The 20,901-nt window shown below is 35.0% G+C and overlaps 1 protein-coding gene across 3 annotated transcripts in view; it reads right to left on the reverse strand.

Annotated features, from left to right (window-relative positions):
* Positions 1–20,901, reverse strand: part of LOC105036216 (mitotic spindle checkpoint protein MAD1) — an 88,224-nt gene that overhangs the window by 62,563 nt on the left and 4,760 nt on the right. For all 3 annotated transcript variants that reach the window (XM_073254706.1, XM_073254662.1, XM_073254626.1), the window contains one exon: positions 19,959–20,264. In XM_073254706.1, coding sequence (XP_073110807.1) covers positions 19,959–19,966 — 8 coding nt within the window. In that variant the 5' untranslated portion in view covers positions 19,967–20,264. The remainder of the gene's footprint in view (positions 1–19,958; positions 20,265–20,901) is intronic.

Raw genomic sequence — 20,901 nt, forward strand, 5'->3', positions numbered from 1 at the left:
ATCGGTATAAAGCATCAGCACACAAAATGAACAAATAGAAGGGAAAGAGGACAACCTGACGAAGCCCGACCGTCGAGCGAAAGGACTCCATTCGAGACACCATTGATTAGAATGGCAAAGCTCCGGACCTCCATATAGTTCATGATCTATCCAATCCACCTATCCTAGAAGCCAAGCTTCTATAGTATTTGGTGCAGAAAATACCAGCTCATCCGGTCATAAGCCCGCTCTATGTCCAACTTGATCTCTATTAGGTTTGACAAACAGGGGTTCATCGTCGATCCTGCATGAACTCTTAGGCAAGCAAAATATTGTCAGTGATGCAGTGACCACTAACAAAAGCAACCTACTCCGAACAGATTAGGTGAGGCACAATTAGCTTAAGCTATCCGATCAAGATCTCAATACATATTTTGTAGAGAGTGGTGTAGAGACTGATTGATCTGAAATGCTTCAAGACAGATACATCAGGTCTCTTTGGAATGAGAGTGATCAATGTCTTTTTCTACTCCTTCGGAAGGTTTTTGGAATCAAAAACCATCAGCACTGCCTCCACCACCTCTCCTCCGACAATAGGCCAATACCGATTGAAGAAGAGGGGAGAACTCATCCGATCTCATGGCCTTATCCTTCCCAAGAGACTAGAGGGTCCTGTGCACCTCCTCAGCAGACATCGAGTGTGGCAGGGCCTCATTCTCCTGATCAAAGATGCGGATCATGAGTTGGGACCCTTGGAAGGGGGTATCCCTGCCCAAAGGCATAGTCTATCATGATATGAAGAATTGAAGAGTTTGCCCTATAATCTCATCACTATCATCCATCTCTCTACCTCACTCTCCCTGAAGTGCCTGATGCGATTGATAGATCTTTGGATTATAGTAGACTGGTGAAAAAATTTAGTATTTTAGTCGTCCTCTTTGATCCATTACACCTTTGACTTTTGCATCTATAGTGTCTCCTGCCGTCTTAGCAAAGAATGGTGTACTGAGAGCTTGTGACAAAGCTCCCTCAAATCAGGCTCCTAGAAACCCCCTTCATGATCTTCTTTCATCTGCAACTCCATAATGTCCGCCTCCACTCTCTTAATTCGATTGAAGGTGTCACCGACCTCAAGACGGTTCTACCGAAGGGGTCTGCATCTTGCTAGCTCCAGCCTCTGGACCATCCAATCCCTCGCTTTCCCATAGATTGGCATCCTTTACATCTAATTAGATCTCATAATCTTGAATAAAATGTTTGGAACTTCTCAAATTTGAATGGGGCCCTAAGCATGCACGGACCGCAGAAATGATGAGAATCGGGTAGTGGTTTGACGTGATCCATGAAAAGTGTTGAATCTAGTACTCTGGAAAGTGCTAAAACTAATCTACGGTGGCTAGCATCCAATCAATCTTCTCCCAAACCATAGCCATCCCTTATCCGTTGTTGGATCAAGTGAATTCGGGTCCAGAGTAGTCAAGATCAATTAGGCCCATATTGTCGATGAACTCTCTGAACTCTTTAGAATCCATGCTATCCATATACTACCTACCACCTATTTTCTCATTGGACCCCACAATGTAGTTAAAGTTCCTAGTGATAAGGAAAGGCAAGCCACGTGACACCATTCTAAAAATTTTGGACCAAAGCACCCTCCACTTCCTATACTTGATGCTCATATACACTCCAGACATAAGCCAAGGGTCTCTAATTTGCTTCGAGATGACTAAAGTTATCTACTACTCGCATCTACGAAAAGTATCCATCCTGATCGAGCCACATCTCCACATCACCAGGATCCTTATGACAGACCCCTAAACTCCATCGCATAGGTGCTCCATGCTATCAAAATCTGCAATCTGGCATGGGCAAGACTCATCCCTGAAAGTTGTCTCAAGCAGGACGCAAATGTCAAGGTAATGCTGTTGGATAATTTTGCTGAATGTCATCTGAAACAAGAGCTTCCCCACCCTCTAAATATTCCAGATCAGCAGTCTCATTGTGACAACTGGTAGAGAAGGGGATCCATGCCAGTACCCCCTTCAGCCTGAATGTTTGTCTCAATCCCAGCTATCGTCGAGTCCATTGCTGACGAACTCTCCTCTACCCCTTAAATGGCTTGTCTCAGTCAGACTACCACATCCTTGTGATCCATATCTTGACCTTTCGTTGATATGTCCATACGCACCAGGTTGTCTCCTCTGAGAGGTACATAGTCATGCTTCATTAAGGGCTCTAGCCCTTACTCAGGACGCCCCTCCTCAGTTGGGGCACCAAGATTAATTGCCAACTCCTTCATCTAAAATGGTTCCTTTCTTACTCTCTTGGGATCTTGGCTAAAAAGATGAAGACCCCAGGGCCTCCATTGTCTACTGCCGACTCTGCTCGAGCCTCTGGGAGGAACAGGGCCTTGTCTTTGGCCCTATTCTTCTTCACTAACTCTCTTCTGGACCCACCAGGCCCTAATTCTTGCCCATTGGGCCTCACAACCGTCCGACCCTACATCAAAATCAGGGAATCAGGCATGCTTAGGCTGGGCTGAGCCTACCCCTGACGACCCACCTCCAAATAGGTCGTCGCCCATGTCTTGACCTAACGCTAGCTAGCCAAATCCGTTGGTAGGCTGGACCACACCCGAGCTCAAGCCTAAAGCACTCCTCGCACCAATCTCGGCATCCTCATTGCCCAATTCGATCGTTGATTCGGGTCTAGGTCGGAGAGATGATCACCGTTGTGCAACCTTGGTCAGCTTGATCCTGCCGTCGAGTCAACCTGATTCGAGCCCACCTAAATTGGCTCTCCTCTAGTTAAGATAACATTCTTCAAGCACAATCCGACCGTGGAGCCTCCTCCTCTCCTTCGGTTGGCATGCTTCCTTTGAAAGATGGAAGCAACCACACTAGAGACAAACGTCGTCGAGGTTCTTGTATGCAAACCTCTACCAGAAGAGGCCCTTCGGATCATTGATTGGCATCCCGATCTCAACAATTAGGAAAGATCGATCTTCATGCACGTTTGGACAAATCCGAACCTTCTCCACTTCGCCATGTAGTCGTCTACTAACGAAAGCTCTCCGATTAGATGGAGGAATCTTTGGATTGCCGCCTCTCCCCAGAACATCATCGGAAGCCGCGACAATCAGACCTAAATCAAGGTCAATTGGATAGGCCCTTCCGATAGAAAGAAATCGAGCCACCATGGCTCCACCACCAGCATCTATCCGATGACCCTCCACGACAGGTGGAGAACCAGATCTCTCTCCTCGACCATCGTTTGCTATGACCAAGTAGATCGTTGACGATCAAATGAGAAGTGATCTACAGTATTAATCTCAAAGTACACAATTAGAAGGTGTTATCATAATAGTCACAGTGGAGTCATTGTCAATAGTATACCTAAAAAATCTCTCAACCATATCCAAAATCCAACACCGACCAACCAAAGGACAAAGCCATGTGGGATTGGTGGATCTTATTTCTCCCTTCACTCAACCCTTTAAAGCATTTAATCCATAAGCTAATCATATTATTAGGGCCATCATTATGAACTTCGGTTTCCTCGCCATCAATATTGTCAGAATTATTATTATTTTTTTAAATTGAAAGGTGATAATACAGGATAGGGAGCTATTTTTTACATAAAAAATAAGGCATGATAAACATTTCATTAAATAAAAATAATAAAAAATTTGGACTAGGTAATACCTTTTTAAATCTGTCAAAATACGAAAGAAAGATATTTAAATCAAAATAAAATATAAATAAAAGATCATATATTAAAAATATTATAAATTTTACATAAAAATATTTTTCAAGAAAAAATAGGTTTTTCATATTTAGAGTTCTTGAATTATTTATCTCTTGGTTCGAGTATAAGATGGTTGTTAATCTAAACGTGCATATGTATCACTCATTTTATGCTTAATCTAAGGACAAAATCATCAGGTAAACCCAACCCTTTTGTATGTTGCAAAAAATAAATAAATTAATTTTATTTTACAAAAATTATAATTTTTTGTAAAATTAAAAATTAAGATTTTTTTTAATACAGTAGTTATTCTATTTTTTAATAAATTCATCTAACATAATCTAATATAATATATAACATAATCTAATATAATATATGAAAGAGAGGATCATATTGATGATTTTTTGATAAGTAACATCGAAAGTGTTTGACAAATAATATTTTAAATATATAACATGATTTATTATAATTTATAGGAAGAATCAGATCGGTAATTTTTTGATAAGTGGCATTCGAAAGTTAAGCATTATTTATTATAATTTAATAAAAAAATTTAAAATAATCATTAAAAAAATTATTAATTAATTATTTTCAATATTAGATTAATTAATTAATTTTAATTATTATTTTATTTAATTTTAATAAAATATATATTTTTTCTTTCATATGCGTGTCTATATATATATATATATATATATATTATTATATATATATATATATATATTTCATGGCACGGAATTTAATACCTAGTTTTTTTAATACCGCTCCCCATTCGTCCCCAAAACGCCACCGATAAAACCTCTCTACCGACAAGCCCCGATTCAACCCCAGCTTCCATGGCGAGCTCTATCCAAAGCCGCCTCCTCGCCAGGCTATCCATCCACCCTCCTCCACGGCCTACTTTTCTTACAATCTCCCGCTCCTTGGCGGCCAAGGCCTCCCCGCCCAAGGAGGTGCCCATCTTGGGGATCCGCCGGCCCCTCTCGCAGATCCTCCAGGAACTCGGCAAGGAAGTCCTCGACACCCACGTCATGACCCACTTCCAAGACGGTGTCTCCATCAAATACGTCCCCTGGTTCGCCTCCTTCGCCCTTCTACCTTAACCTGCACATTTAGAAAGCTTCCCATATTGTTAATGTCACGCCTCCGATCCGAGATTTTGAATCGAGGGTCATGGCAACCGCCGCATACTCATAGAAAACTCTTCCCATAAGCATGCAAGGCATCTTATCATACTATCCTAAAACAACAGCGGAATAATTAGTTAATAATTTAAATCCAAAATATAACGATCTAAATTTCTTCTTTAATATCTCAATAAATTCAACAATGATTCATAGACCTTACATCAAATTCAATAAGACTTTCAACCGAAAATAAAGGTATAGAGATTCTGCTTCTGATCACTCTTCCATTCATATCTTGTATCATCTTAATTCCTCAACATCTGTAAAACAGTAAAACAGGAGGTAATGAGCTAGACAGCCCAGTAAGCAATGATCACTTTTCAACAGATTTCATCAGGTATTTAAGTAAATAATCATTTATAAAAAATAAGCATATATAGTTCATCAATTCGAAATCAATTTCAATTATGCAATATAATTCATGCCAATTTCATTTCTTTTTCGAAAATTCAAGTTTCTTTTCAGATTTCAATTTCTTTCGTTCTTAAATTTTTTTCGTCAACCATGAGCTATGACCACATTTTTTCTGTGGTAGGATCATAATACCGTGTATCTGCTTGCAGTAGGCTGCGAATCATCTGGCAGCCATGTTCTTTGGAACCGCTGGTCTCGCTGGCGGTTTGTCGCTGGTCTCTCTAGCGATATGTCGCTGGTCTCGCTGGCGACATAAATCCTCAGGACAATCAATTACCAACGTATATGCCCCCATTGGCAGGGTCCTTTACATAGTCAGATCGTCAATTTATATTGTTCTTATATCAGAATTCTTCATAAATCATGTTTCATATTCTAATTTCGATAATAAAACATATAATCATGTAGTATCAAAAATCAATCAATATAATACATCATGAAATCAATATATTCAATCATGCTTTATCATAACATTTCAAATAAGATATTTTCATAACAAAATACCATTCATCCAATTCATGCATCGTTTCACAAATCATGTCAGAAAAATATATTATAATTTACCGATAAATCTAAAAAAAGTGAAACATTACTTACCTCAAACGCATTCCAATAAATCCACATAATTCTATAAATTTTCTTCCAAAAATTCTGTTCGTAGATCATATCACGATATCCCATGATCAAACATCCACAATCCTATACAGAATCAAGTTCAATAATTAAAAAGAATACGAGTACAAAATTTCAACGGTTTAGATCGGGTCCAATCATCTAATTTTATCTAATCAAAATTTAATTAAGACCTAAACGATCCAAAGTTTGACTGTCAGATCAAATCGGATTCGAAGTGATAGGACAGAGGTTTCTTCATTGATTTCATAAAATCAAGTGAAGAGAGAAAATCAGAGGAGAGAGAATTCATGAGGTACAATTCGAATTGATCAGGTGACACAATCCAACATTACGATGGATCCAATATCTCGATTGGTGAAATCAACGTGATCAAATCAAGTCATGGCTAGATCGAAATCATGGATGATCAAATCTAAAGATTCATAGTCTGATTAAGATGGGCGCCAGTATGCTGTCTGACAACCATGGATCAGGGTTCTTCATTAGAATCAAATTAGGACTATTAAAAGAAATTTCTTCATTCACTAACCTTTTTAGAGAGAGAATCAATCAAGAGAGAGAAAATTTTAGATAGAGAAAATTTTAGAGAGAGAAAACTCATCTTGAATTCTTCAGACAATATGATTCAATAAATCTGATCGATCAGATCAAATCATGCTAAGATTATCATATGGATAATTTAATAAAATTATAGAAATTAAAATCTAAAAATACCTGATCTGATCAAAGTGGATGTCGGTGTACCGTCCGACGATCACAGATCAAAAATCTATCATGAAGATCATTTAAATTCATCATCATTATTCTCAAAATTTTAAAAATCTTAGGAGAGAGAAATAATTCAGAGGGAGGATTCTAGAGAGAGAAAGTAGAGAGAGAAAGTCCAATTTTAGAGAGAGAAAATACTAGTTCAGGCTGAAGAGAGAGAGGGAAGAGAGAGAAACTCTCTTTCTCATATTTTATTATTTATATCATTATTTATTAATTTATTTTTATTCTTATTTTTTTCTTCTTCTTTTCTTTCCCTTTTTTTTTCTTTTTTTTTCACGAAAGAGAGAAGAGAGAAAATCCTATTTATTATATTATTATATTATTATTATTTTATTTTTCTTCTTTCTTTTTTTTTCTTTTTCTTTTTTCTTTTCTTTTTCTTCTTTTTCTTTTCTTTTTCTTTTTGTCTTTTCTTTTTCTTTTCTTTTCCTTCTTCTTCTTTTCTTTTTCTTTTTCTTTTCCTCCTCCTTCTTCTTTTCTTCTTTTCCGTGGGTTTCTTTTGGGCTGAAACAGGGGACCTTGAGGTCCCTTGTTGGCTGGCCGGCCAGCGGCGCAGCCGGCGTGGGGCGACCGTCGGCAGGAGGGGAGGCGATCCGGCGGCAAGAGGCAGCCAAACCGATGGTCGGCGGTGACCACCGACGATGAAAAAATGGCAAAAAAGAAGATTCTTCCGCAATAAAATCCGACGACTTCGATCGCCGGCGAGCGTGCACATCGACACGAGAAGGAAGGGGAGGAGAGAGGAAGGAGAGGAAGCTTACCTCCGACGCCGGCGAGGCTTTTCCGGCGAGAAATTGGACGGCACAAGGATGGGTCTCCGTGAAGAATTTCTGGCGATTGCCGCCGTTTTGCCCCGAAATTCTTTGGTAGAAAGAAGGGAGAAGGGTCTCTCCTTTAAATAGAACTGGAGGAGAGGAGTTTGACTCCTCTCCGATGAAGTTTCCAACTCCGATTAGGAGCCGGTCGGGAGAAGAAGACTCCCTGTGGAAGTCTTCTTCATTTTTTTTTTGTTTGTTTGGGCTGGCTGAGCTATCACATTCTTTCCCTCTAAAAGAAATTTCGTCCTCAAAATTTTTCTTGCTTGAGTCTTCATATTTTCTTACTTGAATCTCATCCTCAAATATTTCAAAATTCTAATTCTTAATACAAATTCATTCTTAAATCATTTCATAAAGAAAAAGTCAATACATTAATATCGATATGATACAGAACCATTCATTTTCTTATTTATCAAGATCAACATCTCAAAGATTTTCAATATTTCAAGATTTTGAAATTATGATCTCATTTTCTGTAAAAATCATATTCAATATCTCATGACTCAAATTAAAATCAAATCTATCTCTTGTGAATAGAAGAGGATCAATGTCTCTATTCTTGCATAAGAACTTCATTCATCATCATCATTCATTTTTTTTTATATTATCTACTCTTAATTTCAACCCATCATAAGATAGGAAAAACATACTTCTTATGAATCATTTGATGACATCCTAATCAATCAAAATTCAAAAATATTTTCTCTTATTCGTACTTTCAAAGGTTGAAGATTTATCATTTCAATCTCATTCTCGAGCTTTTGATATTTTAATTCTCGATACAACTTCATCATTAAGTTATTTCATAAAGATCAATATCACCATTGTTGATTGAATCAATATCACTATTTCTAGTGATCGAAATTTTCTTACTCAAACCTTCAAATTCTTAAATATTCTAATTCTTGAAGCAAATTTTTTATCATTAAATCATTCCATAATAAAAATTAATAACTCAAAAATTGATCTAAATCAAAACTATATTTTTTTTTTATAATCAAAATCAATGTCTCTATTCTAAGTAAGTATATCAATTCTCTTTATCTAAACATTAACAACTCTTAATTAATCGATTCATTATCAAATTAAATTATAAATAACTTCAATCCATCTTTTGTACAACAATCATCAATATCAATAGATAACCTCAATCTTTTTCATTTAGTCAGAGAAATAATAATGATCAAAAGAGTTCTAACTTCAAATTTTATTATACCCTGGAGATAAATATTTGAGTATAATAATCTAAGATCAAAATCATCATTCGATAAATGATCTCAAATTCTTTCTAATAAATAGAGAATTATAAAATTTAATTTTAGGATATTCTAAATCTAAAATAAAAAATCAAAGGTCCATTCATCCTAGAATTAGAATGCTAATTATTTTTATAGTATAGTAGGTGGAAGCACTACTTTTAAAAGTCACATTAGGATATCTAAAATGATTCAAAATTTTAAAATATTATTCTTTCTAATGTCAATAAATTTTTTTGTATCAAACCATATCATCTATCATAATTCTTTGACTCAAAGAATCAACATTTCTGACTTACTCAAAGTTATTCAGATTACCATGCTTCCGCTGCGCATTCTGATCTAACAATCAAAATTTCTTAGCTTCACCAAAAAAATTATGATCAAATTATTTCTTTATCTTATCAATAGAAAAGATCTAAAATTTTAAATTTCATTCATACTTTTACTGGTGTACAATAATCTTGATTAACCCTTGAGTCCAATATTATATTTAAACTATCATATAGATTTACTATAATCAATATGAATCAAATTTCAATTCTCATATCAATTCAATTCGATAATTTTCAAATCAAAAATCCTTATAAGTCAAATTAATGAAGAAAAAAAATCCTTCGATGCTCCACCAAATTTGGATATAATCTTAATATATAAGAACTTCAAATCATTATTTTTTTTCTAAAATTTCTATCATCAGGATCTTCAATATCTATCAAATATCCTTTCATAACAATCATACAAGCTTCAAAAAAATCAAATCTCCATTTAATAGTAGATTCAATTAGGGACCTCATTAACAAAAGCAAAAGAACTCCATATCAATTCCTAAATCCAAAATTTTTAAATTGTAAATTCACATGGATCTCTTAATCTGAGATAAATATAAATCAGATCTTTTGTCTTAATCTAAAGATATCAATTTTTCATTAACAACCTCAATAATAATATCAGAAAATCTCTTGATCAATTTAGATACGAAATCTTTAAATTGAAATTTCATACACATCATGTAGTCTCCAAGAGACATAATAAGATCTATTTTCTAGATCTAAGGATGACGATTAAAGATTCCAGTATGATGAATATTCTACAACCTCATAATCGATTTCATCAATAGGTTTCTTTGCAATATCCTCAAATATGCATTCATCCTAATATGCCACTTTATATATGATCTACATACCAAATTCAATTTCGATAAATATTCCAATCAAGCATCATAAAAGATTTTTCTTAGTCCATCCTGGAACAATATTTTATTATCAAATCTTTATCTTGCCAATAATAGTCAACTTCTCAACTAGAAGTAATATCATAATATTATTCTCACAACGAATTTGAACTTACGATTCACTTTGAATAACCAATGATCAAATTAATAACTACAATGCACAATAAAATTTTATGTCAATCATTTTGTAATTACTTTCAATCAGAATCTAACTAATCATATAATGATCAATAGATCATCCATCATATTTCAAACTCCATATGTTATAATCTCTTGTGATCCTTTCATACATAATCTCAATGTTTAATCAAAATTTATAAATATTTCTCTCACTACAATTATCAAAGATCTACACTATAATGTCCCTAGTGTCTATCCACTTATACCCATTCTATATCTGATTCTACGTTTCATAATTCATCCACTTATGCTCTGATACCACTTTAATTGTCACGCCCCCGACCCGAGATTTTGAATCGAGGGTCATGGCAACCGCCGCATACTCATAGAAAACTCTTTCTATAAGCATGCAAGGCATGTTATCATACTATCCTAAAACAACAGCAGAATAATTAGTCAATAATTTAAATCCAAAATATAACAATCTAAATTTCTTCTTTAATATCTCAATAAATTCAACAATGATTTATAGATCTTACACCAAATTCAATAAGACTTTCAACCGAAAATAAAGGTATAGAGATTCTACTTCTGATCACTCTTCCATTCATATCTTGTATCATCTTAATTCCTCAACATCTGTAAAAATAGTAAAACAGAGGTAATGAGCTAGACAGCTCAGTAAGCAATGATCACTTTTCAACAGATTTCATCAGGCATTTAAGTAAATAATCATTTATAGAAAATAAGCATATATAGTTCATCAATTCGAAATCAATTTCAATTATGCAATATAATTCATACCAATTTTATTTCTTTTTCGAAAATTCAAGTTTCTTTTCAGATTTCAATTTCTTTCGTTCTTAAATTTTTTTCGTCAACCATGAGCTATGACCATATTTTTTCTGTGGCAGGATCATAATACCGCGTATCTGCTTGCGGTAGGCTGCGAATCATCTGGCAGCCATGTCCTTTGGAACCGCTGGTCTCGCTGGCGGTTTGTCGCTGGTCTCTCTGGCGACATGTCGCTGGTCTCGCTGGCGACATAAACCCTCGGGACAATCAATTACCAACGTATATGGCCCCACTGGCAGGGTCCTTTACATAGTCAGGTCGTCAATTCATATTGTTCTTATATCAGAATTCTTCATAAATCATGTTTGATATTCTAATTTCGATAATAAAACATATAATCATGTAGTATCGAAAATCAATCAATATAATGCATCATGAAATCAATATGTTCAATCATGCTTTATCATAACATTTCAAATAAGATATTTTTATAACAAAATATCATTCATCCAATTCATGCATCGTTTCACAAATTATGTCAGAAAAATACATTATAATTTACGGATAAATCTAAAAAAAATGAAACATTACTTACCTCAAACGCATTTTAATAAATCCACATAATTCTATAAATTTTCTTTCAAAAATTCTGTTCGTAGATCATATCACGATATCCCATGATCAAACATCCACAATCCTATACAGAATCAATTTCAATAATTAGAAAGAATACGAATACAATATTTCAACGGTTTAGATTGGGTCCGATCATCTAATTTTATCTAATCAAAATTTAATTAAAACCTAAACGATCCAAAGTTTGACTGTCAGATCAAATCGGATTCGAAATGATAGGACAGAGATTTCTTCATCGATTTCATAAAATCAAATGAAGAGAAAAAATCAGAGGAGAGAGAATTCATGAGGTACAATTCGAATTGATCAGGTGATACAATCCAACATTACGATGGATCCAATATCTCGATTGGTGAAATCAACATGATCAAATCAAGTCATGGCCAGATCGAAATCATGGATGATCAAATCTAAAGATTCATGGTCTGATTAAGGTGGGCGCCAGTACGCTGTCTGACAACCATGGATCAGGATTCTTCATTAGAATCAGATTAGGACTATTAAAAGAAATTTCTTCATTCACTAATCTTTTTAGAGAGAGAATCAATCAAGAGAGAGAATATTTTTAGAGAAAAAAATTTTAGAGAGAGAAAACTCTAGAGAGAGAAAACTCATTTTGAATTTTTCAGACAATATGATTCAACAAATCCGATCGATCAGATCAAATCATGCTAAGATTATCATGTGAATAATTTAATAAAATTATAAAAATTAAAATCTAAAAATATCTGATCTGATCAAAGTGGATGTCGGTGTACCGTCCGACGATCACAGATCAAAAATTCATCATGAAGATCATTTAAATTCATCATCATTATTCTCAAAATTTTAGAAATCTTAGGAGAGAGAAATAATTCAGAGAGAGGATTCTAGAGAGAGAAAGTAGAGAGAGAAAGTCTAATTCTAGAGAGAGAAAATACTAGTTCAGGCTGAAGAGAGAGAGGGAAGAGAGAGAAATTCTCTTTCTCATATTTTATTATTTATATCATTATTTATTAATTTATTTTTATTCTTATTTTTTTCTTCTTCTTTTCTTTCCCTTTTTTTTTCTTTTTTTTTCACGGAAGAGAGAGGAGAGAAAATCCTATTTATTATATTATTATATTATTATTATTTTATTTTTCTTCTTTCTTTTTTTTCCTTTTCTTTTTTTTTTCTTTTCTTTTTCTTTTTTTCTTTTCTTTTTTTTTCTTTTCTTTTCCTTCTTCTTCTTTTCTTTTTCTTTTCCTCCTTCTTCTTCTTTTCTTCTTTCCCGTGGGTTTCTTTTGGGCTGAAACAGGGAACCTTGAGGTCCCCTCGTTGGCTGGTCGGTCGGTGGCGCAGCCGGCATGGGACGGCCGTCGGTAGGAGGGGAGGCGATCCGACGGCAAGAGGCGACCAAACCGGTGGTCGACGGTGACCACCGGTGATAGAAAAACGACAAAAAGGAAGATTCTTCTGCAACAAAATCCAGCGACTTCGATCGCCGGCGAACGTGCACATCGACACGGGAAGGAAGGGGGAGGAGAGAGGAAGGAAAGGAAGCTTACCTCCGACGCCGACGAGGCTTTTCCAGCGAGAAATTGGACGGCATAGGGACAGGTCTCCGTGAGAAATTTCCGACGATTGCCGCCGTTTTGCCCCGAAATTCTTTGGTAGGAAGAAAGGAGAAGGGTCTCTCCTTTAAATAGAACCGGAGGAGGGGAGTTTGACTCCTCTCCGATGAAGTTTCGGACTCCGATTAGGAGCCGTCGGGAGAAAAAAACTACCTGCGGGAGTCTTCTTCATTTTTTTTTTTGTTTGTTTGGGCTGGCTGAGCTATCACAGTTAATGGCCACAAGCTTGTGCGCCAAAACAATCACCTCTGCCTTCAGTTCAAGTCATCTGGCTTTTGTTATTCTTACAAGAATTCATCCCGCTATAACCATCTTGACTGAAAAAAAAAAAAAAGATTTTGCGCAATAATATATTAGATTTAAATTTTTTGTCACTTGATGTGATTATATGTTACTATTGCATGCTTGTTATGTTGAAGGCCATGTGTGAGGTTTTGTCCAATGTCGACTTAATGGTAAGAAGAGGAAAGGTTGATACACATGATTGGGCTGAAAAGTGGCCCAAGATTATGGCTCCAGTGGCGTTTTTAGACACCAAGGTGTTCCACGTATGTCGTGTAAATTTTCAGATGCTAGCTAGAACTATTTCTGTCTGTCATGGTTCAGCTTGTAGTCCGTTCCAAGATCACTTCTATGTCAAGGTTTATTTAATCTAGATATTGGTTCTATTTGCAAGCATAAACAAAGTGGGATGTTTCCACGTTACCATATTGTCCAGCATTCACACTCAAATCTTCTTTTTGGATGGGAGCTCGTTCAATATTTTCTATCATCTCTTGTCTGCAGGCACACCATCAATCTCATTCTAAATTCACATGCTCCAGGTATGTCTAGCTACCTTTTCCCCACCATATTTGCTTATAAACTTTGTAGTAGACATTAGACTATGGGTGGAAGTATGGAATTTTTAAATGCTCTGACTTGCTCATCTTTTTGAAGGATGGTCTGGTGAGGTCCGAAGTATTGTTTACTCAGCTGATGGCAAGTATGTGACTGTAGTTTATCGTGTTACCCTCTATGGAATGGATGCTGAGGTACTGTTTGATAGTTTCATTGTCAACTTTTTTGATGGTGAATGGACATATCAGTATGAAGATAAAATAGCATGCTGTACATAGTCTCAGTATTTAATTTGCACATTTACCTGCATGGGTGGATGGATAGGCATCGAATAACCTGTTTATATCAAGGTGTTGAATCCATCAAGCTTACATGGGATCACATCTTTGTTATCCCTCCAGACATATGGTGAAAACAAATTAAACTCTAGCAAACCATTTAAAAATGACAGAAAGTGTCATTTAATTCCTTATGATTGAAACTCATAAGTACTTTATTGACCATTTGGTTTTGTTGTTAGCATGTCTATCTCTGCTAACTGAAGCTATAATACATTTGGATCCAAGCGTTTTGTTTATTTGAATGTACTTTATGCAGTCCTTTTGAATTATCCTACCGTGTGTGCAGGAATAGCCAGGATTTTTTTTTTTCTTAATTTTTTTTTCCCTCTTCCTAGGTAATTTTCTTATGTTTCATACATATGGTTTAGATTTGAAGTTATTATATCCAAAGATGGAGTTTTGTAACTTTTTGTTACTTGAATCAATTCTCTACTGGATCTTGTGCCAGGAGCAACAGCCTAAATTTTCCTTTTACACCATTATTGATGCAATAAACAGCTTAAAAATATTATAATTAAGACCTGCTAACGAAAATTTCCTAGATAGTTTCTTCAAATGAAGCAGCATTTCAGCTCACATAAGGTTTAGATTCAAAGTTATTGTGTCCAAACTGTAACTTTTAATTACCTGAATCAATTCTCTATTTGAACTCGTGCTCGAAGCGATTCCTTAAATTTTCCTTGCACATCATTGACGCAATAAGCAGTTTAAAAATATTATTAAAATTCTCAACATTTATCGTTAAGACCTTATGTCGATCAAAATTCCTATTTAAGCTTTAGTAGCCTCCGCCAACACCCCCCCCACCCCCTCCCCTTCCAAAATTTTTTTTTCCTGTTTTATGATTTGATCTTTATGCATGTGTCTCCAGATCTACAGAAAAGCAAGTGGAACTGCTTATGTTGGCGATAGGAGTTATGGAGACCCTGTACAGAAGGCAGAAGCAATGGCTTTCCACCGAGCTTGTGCACGTCTGGGGTTTGGCCTTCGTCGCTATCATGAAGATAAATTTTAGAGAAAGATTATCCTTTTCTATGGTATAAAGTTTTATTTACTTAGCTTCTAATTAGGAAGCATTCCATGGAATGAAGGTGAATCAGGACTTGTTAGTTGTGTAGAAAGTGGAAGCGAACGTACACCTACTTCTCAAGAGGGCATGCATGGTGGATATCCTATCTTTATGGATGTAAGAAATGAATTATAATTACGATAGAACAGATGTTTATTGGTTGGACAAAAGAATGGTGATGGGTGGGACTCAAGGCTGGCCAATTCTCCGCTCAACTTGGCTTGCCTCCGTCAGCTTGCTTTCAGGAGATTCAAGTTTCTTCTTCCACTTCTTGAAACTCGGAAGATTTTGAATCCTTCCTGTCTATCAAGATTTCTTCAATTTCCCTTAGTTTTAGATGGACTTCACAAGTAAACCAACAGAACGAAGACTATATCAAAATTTGCTGTCACAATCTAAAGTTATATGAAAATTCCTGGCAGAAAAACAAACTAGCAGCAGGAACTAATGATACAAAATTTTTGCATGCAGTGAAAAATAACTTTGTTTACATTTTGGGAAACTAAATGACGATAAGCAGCTACTTACTTTTTTTTCTAAAAATTTCCATTCACCATCTCTTTTAAAGTCAGCTCATTTGGTCCTGGTATCAAACTTGAGTAAATGTTATCCTACGCGAAGGCTTCTGTACATCCATATGAGGGTTATAGATCTTCCAAAATTGATGAGGATACCGAAAATGATATCCTAATCATTATTCAATCCATCATGTTAAGAATTTTCGCTGGAACAACTATAAGATACTGACAACCCAATGTTGGAATCCAAATGCTGACATAGAGAGCCAGTTTATCAAAATCAGAGCAGCAGCATCATACTTTGAATAGTTTTTACAAAAAACATTATGCAACTCCAAGTGCAGTCAGTCCAGCCAGATTGGAGCTCAGGCCAAAACAATAGTGTAATCAATGAATACACTATTGTTTTGGCGGTTGTCTGATACTTTTCTTTTTTCTTTTTATAAATCTTTTTCAAGACAATGTGGAGAGCTTCCATAGAAATTAGAATGGTCATATCCTCCAATATATTTGGTCTGTGACCGTAATCAGATGAAATATAACTCAAATAAAGTAAGGATTAAGTTTTGAGGGATTAGAGCATTTCTATTCTCTCTGAAATCGGATTAGGAATGAAAATTCTCTCAACCAATTGTCTGGAATGGGAGTCATTTACTTCCATTTTCATTCCAAAATCCTCCCTCAAGCCAAATATATCCTTACTAACATTAGTAGACTCACAGGTGCTGCTTGCAGTTACAAGCTTACCAGCAAATCTTTCTGTAAAATTAAAAGGCACATTGCTTACATAGAAATAAAAAGTAACTAATCCATTTCTAAGTAAAAGGCCGGTTAAGATATCATATCAAGAGCAGGACATCCACATGATATTGGGGAAAAGTTAACTTTGATGTACAAGCAAAGCAAAAAGAAGCTTTAAACTACAGCAATATCAGCTAAGTCCATTATCATGTCGCTTAGAAAATAGATAACATCAGTTGGTCCTAGAGTAGCATGCTTGCTAATTACAATCCATGTCCTGTAACAGTACACATAAAAGCATCAAAGTCTCTTAAGGGAACGTCTGGAATTTTTTATAATTTTTACTCATACTTCTTTATTTTAGTGGAACTTCGAAGGAAAGGTTTTGCACAAGGAGGGGTTTGTTTCTTTAGAAAAAGAGAGTTACTAGAGATTATATCAAGTCAGATGAAGAGAAACCATTAACTTAAAATATGTTCCAAAAATTTTTTTCCAAATCCAAATTCTATTTGTTTTAGTTATCAAAATATATCACATTTCAAACACCTTGCTGCGTTGCATGATTGATGAAGGTTAAGCATGGTGGTGCATCAACTTAAGATGCTCATGCACATGCATGGGACTTCGTTGATGTTGTTGCTGCTTGTGTGCGTGCGAGAGAGAGAGAGAGAGAGAGAGAGAGAGGAGGAAGAGGGAGGGAAAGTACCCAAAGTCGTCTATGATGAATATAACTGTGCCCAAACATATGGCAGCTTTGGAGAGAGAGAGAGAGAATCACCCTGATCATGTGTCATGTTTGCTACTGCATTTACCATCACCATGATCATGTGCCATGTGCAGTGTGAAATCCAACAGCATGTGTACATGCACGTGCGATGCATGTGCCTCTTTCTCTACACTTGGTCACTTCCTTGAATCTGGAGAGCCTACCCATAGACATTATACGGGATTCCTTGCCAGATGGCATAATGAGGGAAGGTGGCAGAAGGGAAGACCGTTCCGCTTGAGAGAGAGAGAGAGAGTCACCCTGATCATGTGTCATGTTTGCCACTGCATTTACCATCACCATGATCATGTGCCATGTGCAGTGTGAAATCCAACAGCATGTGTACATGCACGTAAGATGCATGTGCCTACACTTGGTCACTTCCTTGAATCTGGAGAGCCTACCCGTATAGAATATACGGGATTCCTTGCCGGATGGCATAATGAGGGAAGGTGGCAGAAGGGAAGACCGTTCCCATCCCACCCTAAAGCCCTGTATGAAAATATATCATCACCCTAAACCTCCTACTTCCCCCTGAAAGTTTGATTAATTTTTAACATTACAAACAATGTAACCGAAACATAATGTTGACAAAATCATGATAACAGCTTTTTTTTTTCTTATGGTTAAAAAGCCGGCCATAGCAACAAGTTCGAATACTTAAAAACCAGTCATGAAGGATATATACAACATTTTTCTAAATAAAAACAACTTAATCACCTTAAAGAACAATGCACATCATTTGCCTAAAAAAAAAAAAAGAACAATGCACATCTCCCCCATCAAGGACCCATATAATAATTTGTCTGATCTGAGAAGAAAAAGCTTGATTTTACTAATGTTAGATCCATTGCAAATGAATCCACATACCATATACTCATATGCTGTACTAAGTTTTATAGTTAGGATCAAATCTAACAAAGAGTCGAACAAAGATCGAAGAAGTGAAAGAAGTCAATACACATGGCTTAATTTGGTAATATCGTGCAAACTGCTTCTAAGATGATGGATAATATTAATAATTTTAATTTTTACTTGTTTTCACCATTTGAGTCAGAAAACAAGCAACTTAAAGAGATCGATAGAATTACATTAGGGGCCGTTCTTTTGTGAGTAAAAGATTTATCCAAAAATTATATTTTTTTTGAATAAATATTTTTTATATAATATTAAATGAAAAAATAATTTACCCATATTTTGTGCATTGGAAAATGGCTCGAAAATCTGCTACCCATATTCTTTTGTATTACTATTTTTCTGGATAAGTTGCTATGATCTATCCACATTTTCCATGATACCCGTTATTATATATTATATTATAAAATATTAATATATTATTTTATTTTATTATTATATAATAATAAAATAATATTAATATCTCACATCAATCTAATATAATACATTATATTAATATATTATATATTATAATGTATTAATATATAATATATTATATTGTTATATGTTATTATATTTTTATAATATATTATAATACTATAATATATTATACCGTTATATTATAAATTATAATATTATAATATAAAATATTAATATATTATATTATTTTATTGTTATATATTACTATATTATTAGAATATATTATAGTATATTATAATATATTATACTATATTATATTATATTATTATATAGTAATATATTATATTATTATATTATTTTAGTATTATATTATTATAATATATTATATAAATATTAAATTATATTATATTATGGTTAAAGGTATATTAGGAATGAATTAAAAGAGTTACTTTTCCGGTTGATGGGCAAATGATTTACCTACCCCCTAGGTGAATAAAATTTTTTCTCATTTCATGGATAAATGCTATCCAAGAAAGTAACTTATCCATCTTAAAAAGCGTAAGAACACGAGTAAGTTAGTCAATGAAAAAGTTGATCAACTTTTTCATGATATTTACCCACAAAAGAACAGGCCCTAGATTAAAAGCATAGGCTAAGCTTGAAGAATATTAAATAGTAAAAGATGATAATGGTCCTCATACTATGTTGGGGCATTGTAGGCCTAGATCTTTGAACACCTAGAGAAGAAAGATTGCAATTAGCCCTCCCATCAATCACCAGTGTGGATCAACACAAACTCTTATTGCAGCCTCAGGTTCACGATAGGTTATGTACAATATAATTGTAAAAAAATAAAAGGAAACTAAGAAAGGATTAAGCCTTAATTGATGTAAACAAAAGATAATGGGACAGACTATAATGGAAAAAAGCAGGTTTTTCTATTTTTTAGATATCAATAGTATTAGATGTTGATTCCATGATGAACAAATTTTCCTCGAGATCTTCCTATTATTTAATAAATTCTTGGATCTTTTGTAAAGGTCGGTGGACAAATTAGATCAAAATAATGGAACAACAAGCCAAACAATATAAAAGCAAGATAAGAATATAAGGATAATAACACAATATGGATACAATAAAAGGAGATGCAAATAACAGTGAAGGGAAAGGGGAGCACTCACAAATCCATATCCTTTGGATCTCCCAGTGTTCTTGACCGTGACCACAGCCTCCAAGATCTCTCCAAACTGCTCAAAATACTTTCTCATGGTCTCTCTTTGGGTCTCCCAAGCTAACCCCCCAACAAAGACTTTGGTGTAAGTGGTGTCTCCAAACTGCCCTGATAAATTTGGTGGAGTCATGCTCGCCTCTAGAGAAGCTTTATCTCCTCTCAATCTCTCCCACCTCTCTCCCTTACCCTTCCTCCTGTCTTTCCTCCAAAGCTAGCAATCTCTTCAAGGTCCTAGACAACAAGTGCTCCAAGTGATCTGGATGGAGAAAGAGGACAAGACCAACCAATTAAAGGAGAAGTTTCTCAAAGGTTTGAGGTGATCAATTTGGCAAATAAAAATGAAAACAATCTCTCCGCACGTAAGGTAAGGCCATGTACAATTAACCTCCCCGAACCCCACAATGGCAAGAGCCTCGTGCATTGCACCACTCTTTATAATACATATAGGAAAGTCATATAAATCATATTGCATATAACATATAAATCATTGAGTCTAGGTTAGGTCAGATAAGTTTGTACCAATCCGAGACATAAATCAAAATTTTTCATGGCTTTATCTTTGGACCTATTATCTAACCCAATCCACAAGTCCAAATCGGGTCACTTTCAATAGTTGAAGTGGCAGCCCTATTTGGATCCTAAGCCTTTCTTTCTTTTGAAATATAATATACTTTATAAGTAGAATCAAGATGACTCATCTTTTTCTCTATTACCTATTTTTCTTGATCACGATTTAGGAGAATTAAATTAAACATGTCCTATGAATCATATTAAAAACTGACTATCAAAACTTGCCACTCACTCTGACTTAAGAGTATCATATGCATTCATATAACAACATCACATCAATTGATGGAGTAAATATGTATCGCATAGTTCATATAAACCAAAGA

Source organism: Elaeis guineensis, chromosome 1 (assembly GCF_000442705.2).
Source record: "Elaeis guineensis isolate ETL-2024a chromosome 1, EG11, whole genome shotgun sequence".
NCBI classification, from domain to species: domain Eukaryota; kingdom Viridiplantae; phylum Streptophyta; class Magnoliopsida; order Arecales; family Arecaceae; genus Elaeis; species Elaeis guineensis.